General features: G+C 40.5%; 1 protein-coding gene across 1 annotated transcript in view; it reads right to left on the bottom strand.

Annotated features, from left to right (window-relative positions):
• The window catches only part of HSPA12A (heat shock protein family A (Hsp70) member 12A), a 72,080-nt gene that overhangs the window by 37,599 nt on the left and 19,176 nt on the right, over nt 1–15,305 (bottom strand). The window contains 3 exon segments of the mRNA XM_042460511.1: nt 5,663–5,767; nt 8,388–8,574; nt 14,994–15,121. Coding sequence (XP_042316445.1) covers nt 5,663–5,767; nt 8,388–8,574; nt 14,994–15,121 — 420 coding nt within the window.

Genomic DNA, 15,305 nt, shown 5'->3' with positions numbered 1-15,305 from the left:
CTTGGGGCACGGGGTTATCAGTACGCTGATGACACCCAAATAGTCTTCTCTATGTCTCTGACTGATGCAGTGACCGGGGTTGGCGTCTCTCCTCTCATGGCCTGTCTGGAGTCGGTAATGGGTTGGATGAGGGACAACAGACTCAGCCTGAATCCAGAGAAGACGGAAGTACTCGTGATAGGTTCTCCCGGTCCAGGGTTGGCAGTGGTTCCACCCGTCCTGAACGGAATCACGCTCACCGTGAAGGACTCTGTATGCAGCCTGGGGGTGCTCCTGGACTCGTTGCTCCACCTTACATCTCAGGTGGATGCGACGGTCAGGAGCACCTGTTATCATCTTTCGCTGATACGCCAGCTGCGACCCTACCTTGACCGAAGGGACCTTGAAACGGTTGTACATGCCCTGGTAACCTCTCGTTTGGATTTCTGCAATGCGCTCTACATGGGGCAACCCTTGTACCAAACCCGGAAGCTGCAACTTGTGCAGAATATGGCAGCCCGACTGGTCACTGGTACTGCCAGGGCCAGTCATATAACACCAGTTCTTAAAGACCTACATTGGCTGCCTATTCGCTTCCGGGCACAATACAAGGTGTTGGTTATTACCTATAAAGCCCTAAATGGCTTGGGCCCAGGGTATCTGGAGGACCGCCTCTCCCCGTACAATCCGTCCCGCACACTCAGATCATCAGGGCAGCTATTTCCAGAGGGGAAATATATTTCCACTTTTAAGAGGGCCTTCTCCATCTCCGCCCCCAACCTCTGGAACTCGCTGCCCTTTGAGCTCCGCTCAGCCACTTCCCTAGCCCAATTTAAGAAGGGGCTAAAAACCTACTTATTCGAGCAGGCCTACCCCTGACCAGAATACTTCCTCCCCCCCCCTTGGGCAGCATTGTTTTGCCGGCATGAATTTTATTATTTTTATTGAATTGTTTTAACCAATCTTGTATAGTTGTATTGTTGTATAATTGCTGTAAACCGCCCTGATTCTAAGAAGGGTGGTATATAAATAAAATTTTTATTATTATTATTATTACCTGTAAAATGGTCCGGGATGGTGGCGGCCTTTTTTCCGCCGGCAGGAAGCCACAGCCGCCAAACCGTGCAACTTCCCACTGGTGGAAAAAGAACCCTCAAAAAGCGCATCCTTCTCAATCCACGGGGGGCGGCATAACAAGTGCGCCACTGGTGCACTTGTTACGTAAGCACCATGTGGCACCGTACAGACACCGTGAAGTGTTTACATAACAATGGCGGCACCCATGTTTACAAGGCGCCGCCATTGTTACACCCTCATCACATGTGAGGAGGGTTGCGGGGCGTGTGGGCGCTCCGCTTCCCAGGCAACCCTCTCCCGTGACGAGGGCGTCAGAAAGGCCCGTCTGTTCCGGGCCATAGTTTGTCTTATATGTTTGATTTTGGCCTCATTCCCACTATGGTTTAAACTGGATCATACCGAATAACGATCCAATTTAAACCACCATGGTTCCCACTTAATCCGAATTGGTGAAGTGATTCAGAAAGGGGGGGGGGCTGTTTTAATCCATTTAACCTGCATCAAAAAGGCACTGGTTAAATCGGGGTCTTTTGGGCTGAATTGATTTATTTTGAAATAAATTGATTCAGCCCATCCCCCACCACTGGGGAGCTTTGGGGTGGAGCAATAGATGTGCCTTGGTGCTGGTGGCAGGGGATGATGGAACAGGCAGTGCAGGCTGCCCTCAAGGCCTCTGGAAGGACCCCAGGAGGTGGAGGGGGGAGGAGGAATGGGGCAGCCTTTTCTTAGGCCCAGAGCTGACATCTGTTCAGCTGGATCGAGTTGAACCATTAGATACAGTGCTACTCATATTTGCCCTTTGCGCTTCCCTAGGCCTTTTAACATGTGTAGCTCATTATCTTGCTTTATTTTGGATTGTCTCATCATAGAATTTTCATGGTAAAAGACATTCAAGAGTGGTTTACTGGAGTATTCTTCTGTGCAGTACAAACAAGAGTTTGCTAAAGTGTTACTGCCATCTAAGGGATCATCTCTCATTGTCCTCTCCTGCTACTGCTACTGACAGTAGTTGTTTGGCTCATTCAGTCTGGCTCCCCAGCAAAAGCCTATCTGATTTGGGGGACCTTACCAGCAGTAGTGCTACCAACAGCATAGCTTCTTGCCTCATGGGAGCATGCAGTCCCCACCACCATGGGAAGGTATTGCTATGGTGAGATTCTTCAATTTTGGCAGCCTAATTTAGTTAGAAATCCTTTGCTGACCCATCACACGTCATCAGGTAATATACCTTTCACCCATTCCTAGATTAGGTAAAACATAAAATACTATATAAAGAAGAAAGATGTCTTGTGGCACCTTTAAGACCAACCCTTTTATTTCATCATATGTTTTCATGGAGCCCACTTCACTTCTTCAGATGATATTAGAGCCCATGAAAGGTTATGCTGAAATAAATTAGTTGGTCTTAAAGATGTCACAAGACTCCTCTCTTTTCATACTAATACAGACAAACATAGCTTCCTTCCTGAGGATTATTCCTATATCCTACAGTATCCTATTCCTACAATATAGATGCAACCTAGATAAAATTAATGGCTGTGTGAATACCTTTATTGCATTAAGCATGCATTTTAAAGCCTACAAACATCCCTTTCTTTCACAGAAAGCTGCCTTGGGGAATCCTGATCTTGATCAGAACCATATGAGTAGAGCAAGGTTTAATAATTTACAACCCACATCATTTCCCACTTAAAATGCCTGATGATGCTACTTGACTCCAAGAAGTGATGTTCATGAGTAAAAAGGCAGCATCAAGGAAGGATTTTCAATGGCAAAGCAGTTCCCAACTCTCTCCATCTTTGGATATCTGAATTGGTAGTGATGATGGGATTTCTTTACGAAACAGAGTGAGCAGCTATATGCATAGGATCTTAAAACATGTGCTTAGCAGTTTGATCCATAGGCAAAGGCATCTGCAGTCTTGCCATGTGAAAAGCAATAGCGGAAACAGTAGCTGAGACCTGCTTGGCATTCTCATAACTGAGAAAACAGGGTTGTGAATAGGGTGACATATGTACATAGAGTGGTCTACTGTGAAGAAATTGATTAGTTGTAGAACTGTACAACAGCCAGATGTCTGAACTGTATTTAGTTAACATTTTTGGACAGTAGATTGGGAGTGGTGAACAAATGGCCCACAGACATTATGCAACTGCTCCAGCCATTCTGTGGTTTCCACTTGCTGCCACCATTGATACAATCATTCTATTGAAAGCTGGTGTCATCCTTTTCCCATTTCCCTTCCCTTCCCTTGAAAAAGTGGGGACACTCTGCTCTTTCTGTCTGTACGACTCTATGGTGCAGGAATAAATTCGGAAACTTCCTAAACTATTGAGAACTGCCACATCTGCCATCAAATTTCAGTGGCTCTCATAGTGGTGGCTGTCATAGTGTGAGCAGCAACCAAATTCCAGTGGAATAGCCCAGGATGGGTTAGCAGGACAAATTCAGCATAAAAACGGGAGATTGGCATGGCATTCGTGCTAATGAAACAAGATACTGCATTTTAGAAACTTCTATTATGTTGTGAGAGACAACTTGTATTATATACTATTTTTTCTTGATGTTATACAAGCTTCAGGAAAGTTACTCTTTACTCATATCCAGGCAGAACTGCCAAGACAGCTGCTTATTACAATGAATCATAATGTTGTTAGAATGAATGTTTTATGTTGCCATGGCAAAAGCTGAATAAGCAATTTGGATGGTTATTTTTATTTGGGTATGCTGGATAATTGTCCTTATTTTTATGTGTGCTCATAATTGTATACTATGCTGGCTGTTGTGGCACAAACAATACAGTTAATTTGTTTGAAGACAAGATGCCATTTTGCAATTGTATTTGTGATGACATAGAGCTGGGCTGGTTTCCAATACTAACATGGGAATACTGTAATAGATTGAATTTGTGATTCATTGAAAGTCACCTTATTACCAGAGCCACTCCAAGACATTTTGTTGTCTGAAGCAGAAGAACAGGTACCATCCACTCCTGCAGTTAAGGGCTATAGTTCCTCCTGCTACTGGAGACAGGAAACATCACATGTGTCTCCATAAAATGATAGGCTGGCCATGCCATTAGGCATAGTGATAGGATCACTCAGCCTGTTATTATTCTTTTTAAAGGAAAGTCTACTTAAAGACCAGCAAACACGCATATGATTTGTACAGGTTGGGTCTCCCTTATCCAAAATACTTGAGACCAGAATTGTTTTGGATTTCAGAGTTTTTTGGGGATGTTGGAATATTTGCATATACATAATGAGATATCCTGAAGATGGGATCCAGGATGAGATCATGAAATTCATTAATTTTTTTTACATCTTATACACATTGTCTGAAGATAATATTGTACACAATATTTTTTAATAATTTTGTGCATGAAATAAAATTTGTGTAGACTGAACCATCAGAAAGCAAAAGTGTCACCATCTCAGCTACCCATCTATTGTTCAATGGTCAGAAGACCTTCCTGTTTTGGCTTCATAAAAATGTATTTCAGACAAGTGCTTCAAGAAAATGTTCTGGAAGTATGGTCAGCATATATATATATATATATATATATTCACTTAGCCCATTTCTATGCACTTTCCCACCACTTTTTTCTTTTTCTTCTTTTGTTGTAACTGTGCTTTTAAAATTAATTAAAAATATTCCTAACTAGAAAATCTGGCAGAATTGTCATTTGAGACTTGGACAAGATCCAAAGTCAGACTTGACTGATCAGGTTCGTATCTGTCTACCTATAGCTGTTCTTTTCTTTTCACAGACAAGCATAGCTTCTCAGAGATAAAACGGTTTCATACTAAGAATTCCATTAGTACTCAAAAATGTTCTAGCTGTGTAAAAGCATCAAAAGTTAATGTTACTAACTTTTACAGAGCCAGAATGTCAACACTGGAACAATGTATAATGAGATTCTGCAGAAGCATCTTATTGGTTAAGAAGGAAATTGCTTAAAAGTATCCAAGGCACTTTACCACAATAGGGCTTGTGTATTTCCAACACTATGGGTGCATCTACACTGGAGAAACAATGCAGTTTGGTACCACTTTATCTGCCATGCCGTGGGATTTCTAGTTCTATGAGCTACCAACATTCTTTGTCAGGGAAAGCTAAAGGTCTTGTAAAGGGACAAATTCCAGGATTCCATAGGATGGAGCTATAACACTTAAAGGAGCTTACTGCATTAACAAATAAGCCAGTTTACCGGATGTTATCATACCTAAATTGCTGCCGATCTAGCTGGAATGCTGCCGCCCAGATGCATCCCTGGTCAAAGCCTTGTTCAGCTGGCCAAATTTTTAAGTCGGAAGCTCCCCGACTTCGAAAAAGTGCTGGCTGAGCAAAGCATCCTGGCTAGATTGGTGACGATTTAGATATGATAACATCCAGGGGCATCCAGGATCCTGAATTCAAGCCGGAATAGGTAAGCCAGTTTATTTGTTAATGCGATAAGCTCCAAAGTAGTGTCAACCTGCATTATTTCTACAGTGTACATGCAGCCTAGGTTTACATCAAAAACCACTGCAAGCTGAAGTCTGGCAAGATTAAATTTGTCACAGTTATAAATATAAGAAACTGTAGACCGATTATGACTCTCTACCTTTAATGCTTGTTCCTTGAAGTACTGCAGAGCGTAAGCAAATATTTCAAGTGCCTTGACTTTCTTGCCATTCGCAGCCGTCAAGTCTGTTTCCAGAGACAGATTCTTAGGGAAGAAAATAATTAGAAAATTATTAAACAGAAGCAATAAGTGTCAAAAGCTCTCTCACCTTAAAAGGATAGCATTGTTTGGGATTGAATGCCAACATTTTGATAAAATGCAACTTCAACCATTATAACTTTTGCCTGTTTTTTTTAACCAAGAATTTTAAAATTAATTAATCCTGGACTGTGCCATTTCCATGTTCATAACAGGTTAGGCTTTGTCCTAGTACGTGTTGTTTTTAAAAATACACATGTTCAAAAATATGTTGCAGATACACTGCTTTAGACATTCTTCCTAACTTTTATATATTTTAATTTTAGCATGCTAACTTGAGCTATTTTTAGATAATTGTGTCTAATAAATTTAAATACTATGACAGGCGGCTTTAGCATTATGTTACCTTAACATTTATGTGTCTGATGGCTATGAACCATAACCAAAATTAAGATCACTGGCTTGTGTGAATTAAGAGGAACAGGCATGTCAAATGCTCAAAATTAGACTGCACATTATTATAAAATCATTGGAGAGCTTATGTGTCTTTGTCTCTCCATCATGACATGGCACTGGATAACATGTTTGTTGATTTGCCTCTGGTTGCTTTTCTTAGTAAAATGCTTTTCTATAGAAGAATTTGTTTAAAATCCAGTGTGACTTAACCTGTCAGGATTATCTATTAGAACTTCAGAGTTAAGCTATCATTTGCAGCTCAAAGTTGTGAATTTGGAGCAGCGCATGTAATGAAGACCAAGACAACTTTGTGTGGAATAAATTTAGGCCAAAGCTTTATTGATTGCAGCTGGAATGGATGGCATAGCATGGTGCGCAGATAATACTAATCAGACAACCTGGCTGTTGGGCAAGAGACCACCTTCTTTCTGGCCTGAGTGCCAGAGGGAACCCTGGGGTGAAAGAACTGAGATTCCACATGGGTAAAAGCCACTGCATGGATCTCCTGTCACCTTGGTCTGAGGCCAGGCAAAGCCCCAAGTTGGGTAAGCTATTTTGTTACAGTGCATCCCAGTGGCTACTTACTACCCCCTGACTCCAATTTTATTCATCCTCATGCCAATCTACCAAAGTTGTGACAGGGGTTACATGAACATTGACTCAATAGCAGATCACATCATAACACTGTCAACAGGATGCGGGAGCAGAGAGGGAAATGGCTTCTGAAGGATTGCTGGAGCAGACAGTTTTATGCTTCTCCCATGAACCTGACTGAAGCCTTCTTTACTTTGGTTACCTGCATTGTAGCAGCCGGTCAATTAGCTACCGGATTGGCCAGCTGCTTTCATGCCTCCTAGGAGCCCAGAAAAACTGCAGGGACTTTAGGTGTCATGCCTGTTTGTGCCCATGTACCCTTTCCACTTGGCTACAAACTGGGACTTTCAGATATGTTTGGGTCCAGTGCAAACAGAAGCTTCCAAGCTTGTCTTTACTGTATTTGAAAGCAAGACCTGCTTGTGTAAAGTTTGTTATGATGCTGGTGATAAGTCTTGACAATACCAAATGTGTGCAATTTTTTTTCTGATTCAGCCATACCCCAACTGGCTTTCCACACGTATTTCTCCCTTGTATTAACATGATGCTATCCAGATGTCTTGGACAAAACTCCTCATTTCCCTCCAGTTCCTGTATTTAAGGACTGTCTTGGCTGCTGCTATGAATTTTTCCCTTTTAAATTTTGAGATTCTGATTGTGTATTTTATTGATTCATTTTAAGCAACCTTGAGAAAATATATATCCTAAAAGGCAGGCTGGGAATCCATGCAATTAGTAAACAATAAATAGTAGTTTTTGTAACTCCAGTATCTTTATTCATGTAGCCACACCGTATCTTCTTTAAATGAGCATTAAATTCTGGACCATTGCTTAAACTGAACAAATATTAGCTGTGTGTGCAGTGCGTGCTATAATGAACACTGTGCAATATGTGGTAGAAGTTCAACATGTGGAGCCAGGGTAAATGTGACACTCCAATGCACATTCTCTACCTGCCACTGAGTTTTTGAAGACACATTATTTCTCCCTCATGCCTGAGAGTATTCACTGCCAGACACATCTACAGCATAAAGTCTGAAATGGCTCTCATTTGTCATTGAAGTCTTCCTGGAATCTGTCACTGCTAAAGTAAATTTCACCCCAGGCACAACATGTGCTGATAGCTTCTGAAGTGAAACTAAATGTAGCTGATGGTGTCAAGAACAGCATTAATTTTAAAAGGCTAGACAATCTCCTGGAAAGGGGGAAAGAAACAATGCTCCAGAAAACATTGCTTTGAGTTTGTGTATATTTGTTGTTTATATGTGCCTTTGTGTCAACTCCAACTTATGCCAACCTTATCACAGAGCTTTCTTTGCAAGATTTATACAGAGGAGGTTTGCCATTGCCTTCCTCTTAGGCTGACAAGAGTGGGAAGTATCCAAGATCATTCAGTGGGCTTCTATGGCTGAGCAGGGATTGAAGCCTGGACTCCCAAGCCCTATTCCAACACTTAAACCGCTACACCATGCTGTGTCTGGGTGTGTGTGAGAGAGAGAGAGAAAGAGAGAGAGAGTATATATGTATGTAAAAGAAATATACGCAAGTAGAATTGTAAATACACTATTCTACTTACACTAGTTGTGTGAAGCTTCATCTTAAATTTTTCAAAATACAACCAGTGCTTTGATTCATTAGGATCTAAGTCATGATAGAAATCTCTGGCTGCAAAACCAAAACTATGGAATTTTCTTTCTGGTGTTAAGAGGATTGTTGTTGGCGTCTTCTGGTTGGATACACCGGGGTCTCCTCCTTCCCATCGTCTAAAATACAAAGGAACACTATTTAGAAACAATGAAATTTTTAGCATACATTATCCATGCAGTTCAAAAAACACAATAGTTTGGGGGAGATTTTTCTTTAAAAATGAAAAGCAGGCTAAATATTTTTTAGAAATTAAAATAATAATGATAGTGGAATCAAATTCACTACTCAAAATGGAGGGCCATCCAAGGGAGGTGGGCTGCTCCAATATCAGTGAAATATGCTTACTCTCACTTATATAATGCTATTAAACAATTACACAATGGGTTTAATCCATAGAAGGGCTGCAACCACACTGCAGATATAATCCAGTTTGATACCACTTCACCTGCCATGGCTCAATACTATGGAACTCTGGGAACTGTAGTTTTGTGAGATATTTAACCTTCTCTGTCAGATAGCTCTGTTGCCAAACAAACTAGAGTTCCCAGAATTTCATTACACTGAGCCATGGCAATTAAAGTGGTATCAAACTGGATTATTTCTGCATTGCGGGGGCAGCCTTGGTCATACTTTGGGTAGACGTTTGAGCAGTTAACATGGTCATGACCCCAAAACATGGGGTTATACTGGATCCAACCAAATATATTGTTGATATTTAATAATTGATAATGCCTGTGTGTTAATAATATTACACATTTTTAATATTTATGTTCTTAACATTTAAGATAACAGATATTTCAAAGATAGCAGATATTTCAAAATCTGACTGGGACTAATAAAAGTAATTTTGTGCAGGCCTGAGATTTATTCACTTTGCTCTTATCTGTGCCTTCCCTTCTCTGGTTAGTTTGGACATATGAGAAACTGGATGAAGGATCCAACAAGACCTCTCCTCCAGTTCCATAAAGTACATTTTAAACATATCAGTTAATCATTAATGCACACAATTTTCCAGAAGAAATGTTGGTTTGTCTAACAGCATTCTAATATGATAGGAATTAGTTTATACCATATTATATTCCTGTTTTCCAAAGTGACACATTTCATGTTCTTTTTAAAAAAACAAACACACTTTTTTCAGTCTGTTTTGTTATTAAAAACATTTAAATAAATAGCGCATTAGGTGTTCACCCCCTCCACCCTGGTTATCAATATAGCACGAGTATCCTGCTCTCTATTTGTTTGTGGTCACAGAAATGTACAAAAAATTTCAAGGCCCATGGACAAATGGCAGATCTTTATGTCCCTAACTTCAACCACTTTGAATTAGATTTTAATGCAGGCATAAGCCTCTCCAGGATTCATGGAAGAACACATGGAAAGATGTCATCAGTTCTCCACTGGGTTGTACAGAAATTTAACTAAAACTACTGCTTGTTAAATCCTACGCACCAGCTGCACATTTAAGGAAAGAAGAAAGGCATTGTTTTGATCAGAAATCCTTAATGACTGTAATTCTGACTCATTCAGGGACTGGTATGTTAATAGAAGGTGCACTTAGAAGCTGAATAATTGTGACAGCCATCTATTTTTCCTAAATAGAAATTGCATTAGACTTCTTCCTGGGATGAATGCTTTGGAAGAGCTGTAGCATCAGCAGCACAGTAACTCACTGACAGCATGGCCAAGAGTGGCAAAGCAGCATTTAATATCTGAATATACAATTCCCTTAAATGTTTTCTACACATGGGATACATGATGTTCTTGAGAGCACGGCATTCTGTGGTTGCAACAGACATTCCAAAAAACGAGGAAGATAGATATATAACATTCATCTTCAGGAGAATTTCTCCTTTCTGCTTGTTCTCTTAGCTTCTCCAAATTCTTTAACTCACTGCTTGCCAACTGTAATGGCACTGAATTCCCAACCTACACAAACATGATCCACAGTGAAATGAGTGCTGCATTCCAATAAGCCATCACATGATGTCTTACAGATCAACTTTTAGCAGTGACTGAAGAGATGGAAGGGCATGTTCTTTCCAGCAAACAGTAGACTAGTTTCCATTCCATTCTCTGGAAGCCCAACTACTGAACAAGAGTATGCTGGCAGATGAACCTCCACTGCATAGAATCATATTCCTCCCTTTAATCTATTTGTGTACTGCAAGGCCAGCTTCAGATGACAAAATTAGAGGGAAGAAGATTCAGGTGGTGGGTTGTTGCTTTAGTTCCAGCCAGGAAAATACAGAATGCAAGCCCTTACTGTGTGTTCCCAGCTCCTTCGTTCCCAACTGCTGCTATGAAGCAACAAATTATCCAGGGAAGTTATCCAATCTTCCTTGGAGACATTTCTTTTTTCTCCTTTTTTTTTTGAGACTGAATGTGCATCTGTCAGGAATTATTTAGGTCTAACAAATCAGACGAAGGCAGTGGACTGGATTACTGACCCTTGCAACTCCCTCCAGCTTTATGATGCTATGATTTTGGTTGGCTTGAAAATTTCTGTTTTGCCTGTTGTTAGTGAACAACAAGTTTAACACTTAGTTACCACGCTGCTGAACCAAGTTCAATGATTTGTTTGGTAGCTGTATTAACAATAATGGCAAAGTAATTATTTTTAAAATGGTTCTCCAAAAAACAAACAATGGGAAAAGATCAATACAAAACCAGGAGGAAAATCTAGTCTGCCTTTTTGCTTCTTTTATAATGTAAATATTCTCAAAAACGGAACAGATATAAACACCACCTTTGTCTTTATAATCCCTTCTGCACTACCACTTGTAACACAGCTTGAAACCTATAGAGTTTACTGATGCCTCTCATTTAATGGATAGTTGACACTTTGAGATGATCATCAGATGCTTTTTCATTATTATTTTTTAGTTGCAAGACTGAAAGATAGGTAGTCATTGAAACTACTGCAAATGTAAAGTTACTTGTTAAATACTTCCTGATTGTAAAACTGTTTAGCTGTCTAAACAGAATTTGAAAGTCAGGATGCTTTAAGATGTTGATTTTTGTGAATTCTGATTGAAATTGTCATATCTGCACCTCCTGAACTAATTTGTGAATCATACAATCCTGAATTGCCAAGGGCCAGCTGAAGCTGGAACTAGATCAGCTGAAGCTGTAATTACTCCAAACTCTTCCCAGATTAGGACTGTTGGAAGGTACACAGGACTATCCTCATTGTGGACTAACAGCTTTGACAATGTGGCTCTACCCCTGGGTTAGAGGACGTTTGGATTTAATATTAATGCAGCAATTCATTGCTAGCAAATTGCTCTACTAACAGATCTCTGAAATCAGATAGGAAAAGAAAATTCTGTGTAATCCTAACCCTAACCCCATACACTTGATGCATTTTAGTGTTAGGACTACACTGCCCATTACCCATTGGCTTAATATTCAGATAGCTTCCAGTGTGCTTTAAAATTGTTCTAATGAAGTTCTTGACAGGAAAAAGTACTGAAGTATCTTTGGAAATCTGTAGCTCAAGAGAAGACTGAGAGAATATTTAAAAATACTTAAATGCAATTTATATGTAAATTTCCATATGGATTTTTAAAACTTTTTTTGGCAGATTAATGTAGAAACCTAAGATTGAATTTAGCCTTTTATCCCCTCCTAAATACATACTTGAAAAATCTACTATCTAATTCTAGGTGCCAAGGCCTTAATCCTTATCCCTGGCAACAGTAGTTCCTTCCCTCTCCATCTCCATCTCTCTCTCTCTCGCATTCTGAACTGAACTTGTAAATATAGGCGTGTTACAGATGCGCCGAAGGGGCATGCTAGGGTTAGGAAGGGATGTATTAGGGTTGAGAAGGGGCGTCCCTTCCGGATGCCCCTCAACCCTAGTACGGACCGAGTCCGTACAAAATGGTGGTGCCCGTCCACACGGGGCCGCCATTTTGACGTCGCGGACGCGTAGCATCCGGACGTCACATGGCGGAAGTGATGCTGTGAGTGCGCGACTAGTGCCTTGTGGCACCACTTCCAGGGCGCTGAAAGAAGTGCCATTTCGGCGCTTCTTTCTTGCTGCGTCCGGGAACCGCGTGGTTTGGCCGCTGCGATTCTCAGACGCAGCAACCAGCGGCGGCAGACCGCCGCTTTTAGGCGGTCTGTAATGGGCCACTGTCTATTCTTCATGGTTTTCCCACCCACTGGGGGGTGCAACATGAACACACAAGCAAGATGAGCTAGGAATAGAATGACTGCCATCAGAATCTTTCTTCCAATCAAAACTGTATCCCATCAAGTAATTATGATTTTGAATTAAATATTCTATAATTATATATTAGAAATCATCATTGTTTTTATGACTATGAATGACAAATATTATGATTAGAATTTTGTATTTTAGGAGGATTCCATGCTTATAGTAAAAAAAAAAAAAATCTTCCTCATTTCCATTTTTTTAAAAAGGCCAAAAAATCCTATTAATTTTTGATGGAGTACAACATTCTGCCAGCATTAATACACACTGTCCAGCTCACACTGTTTTGCCAGAGGCTGTTGTCTGTTGAGAGCGACTTGCTTTTTTAATATCCGGCTCAAGCTGTCCTCGGAGCTGCCTTTTGATGGGTGATTACCATAAACACCTCTCCCAATGTTACTTAATTTTGAGGACTCCCCAAACTAGGTACTAAAAACATCAAGTGGCTCTTGGAAGGAAGTGTGTGTGCTTTCTTTCAGCAGCATACCATCTACCTATCCACCCACTGATACACATTGGTATTCACACATGGTAGTACTGGATACTTCCATGTGTGAGTGATGAGAATGTCAGTCTGCTCATGGAACAGTCAGAACCTACTGGATTCTGACTAAAGGTTCCTCCTTTATTTTCTTGGTTAATTATATGGTTTTACCTTACATAGCTGTGTTAGGAGATTATTGCACCCAGAAAAAAACAGCAGGAGAGACACAGGATCTAAAAGACAAAAGTTTCCCGTTCTTGAAAAAACAGCAGGAAAAGTCTGGATTGTAGATGGGTTCCCTGGGTAGATATGGGCTGCTTGCAGCCCAGGCACAGGTAAATGCAATAAGACCCATTTTTGTCTTTTAGATCCCATATCTCTCCTGCTGGTTTTTCTGTGTGCAATAATTTCCTTAGTCTGGAATATCAGTATGCAAAGGGATCTTGTAGCACCTGTGAGACTAACTACATAAAGGAAGTAGCATTAGCTTGCACAGACAAACAGCTCTTCCACATTGTAGAAATAAAGGAGACTGTTATGATTTTAACTGCAATGGCTCTATCCTGTAAAATCATGGGATTTGTAGTCTGATATGGTATTCAGCCTGGTCTGGCAGAAAAGTCTGGTGCCTCAGCAAACTACAAATTCTGTGATTATGTAGAAAAGAGTCATGACAATTAATGTGGTGTCAACCTGCTTTGTTTCTGCACTGTGGATATACCCTTAGCCTATTTTCTCTGATTCATGGTGGAAGTAGACTAAGGTTGCATTTACACTGCATATTTAATGAGGTTTGACACCGCTTTAACTGCCATGGTGCATTAATATTGAATCCTGGGGTTTGCATTTTGGTGAGAGATTTCACCTTCTCTGTCAGAAAGTGCTGGTGTCACAACAAACCACAAATCCCAGGATTCCATAGCATTGAGCCATGGTGGTTAAAGCAGTGTGAAAACTGCATTAATTCTGCAGTGTGGCAGCAGCCTAAGTCAATGAAAGCTAATGCTACAACTTCTTTCTCTCAACAGTCTTAAAGGTGTTACAAGATTCCTTTGCATACTGATTATTTTACCTTATCATCATAACAGAGATAACTGCTGATAACTCTCTTCATACTTTTTCTTCCATGGGTAAAGCTGGCATATACCCTGTTCATGCCAGCATGTCTGTGTTCCTGAATTAATTAGATGAAGGAAGGAAGCTAGGCCACAGTCTGAGCCTTTAAGGCAATAGTGAGATTCATAAGGTCCCCCAGGTGTTGCCAGGCAGCAAGTCCCAGTACCCCTAACAGCATTGTCATGGTGAATTATGCTAGGAATTGCAGTCCAACAACACCTGGAGGGTCAAGTATAACACACTCTCATTTTAAGGAACGTAGTATGATGTTACTGTCCTACTTGTCCTACTGCACTACAAGAGTCTGGACAGCTTCCAGGTTGGGGGCCTAAGTGACACAGAAAACAAGACAACCTCCATGAGTAAGCTGGTATGGTGGTACATGAGAGTAAGATTCCAATTAACAAAAGTTCCAGCAATTTTCAACTCACATTTCTAAACCTATATGGTACTAAATTTTACTTATTATTAGTGATGAGCCTTGCTAATGGAATTCTATTTTTGCTTGGGACTCTTCCCACAACACTTTCAATTGGCCACTGCATAAATTGTTTAAACCCTTGATACATTATTTCCCCCAGTAGCCACTGCTTAACAATTTGCCAGATATTTCTTGAGTTTCCTTCAGCTACTGTTTCAAAAAGGTGCTGCTACCTGTACCATCACATGTATTCCAGTCACTGTATAGATAAAGCTGGAATCCTTGCCATTACCTCATCACATGGATGCATTCTGGTTCCTTAGTGAAACTGTAGGCGTAGCCACTGGAAGTTGTGCCAAAATCAATAGCCACAACAACCAGAAATGACAGCTCCTCTGCGTCATTTGCTTCAGAATCCTTCTGTGAAAAGAAGAGAAATAGACCATATGCAGTTTCAAGTAAGAACTACATAAACATTACGAACACTGTTTAATGTCAAACTGCAACACTACTTGTTTCTTCAAGAAGGAATGAAATGAGCAACTTAGTACATTACCAAGATATTTCATTTTTGTGACATGATTTTCTCCAAATGAATGAGAAT

This window comes from Sceloporus undulatus, chromosome 3, assembly GCF_019175285.1.
Source record: "Sceloporus undulatus isolate JIND9_A2432 ecotype Alabama chromosome 3, SceUnd_v1.1, whole genome shotgun sequence".
Taxonomy (NCBI): Eukaryota; Metazoa; Chordata; class Lepidosauria; order Squamata; family Phrynosomatidae; genus Sceloporus; species Sceloporus undulatus.
Note: the sequence above shows the minus strand (reverse complement) of the source record. Positions and strands in the feature narration are given on the sequence as shown.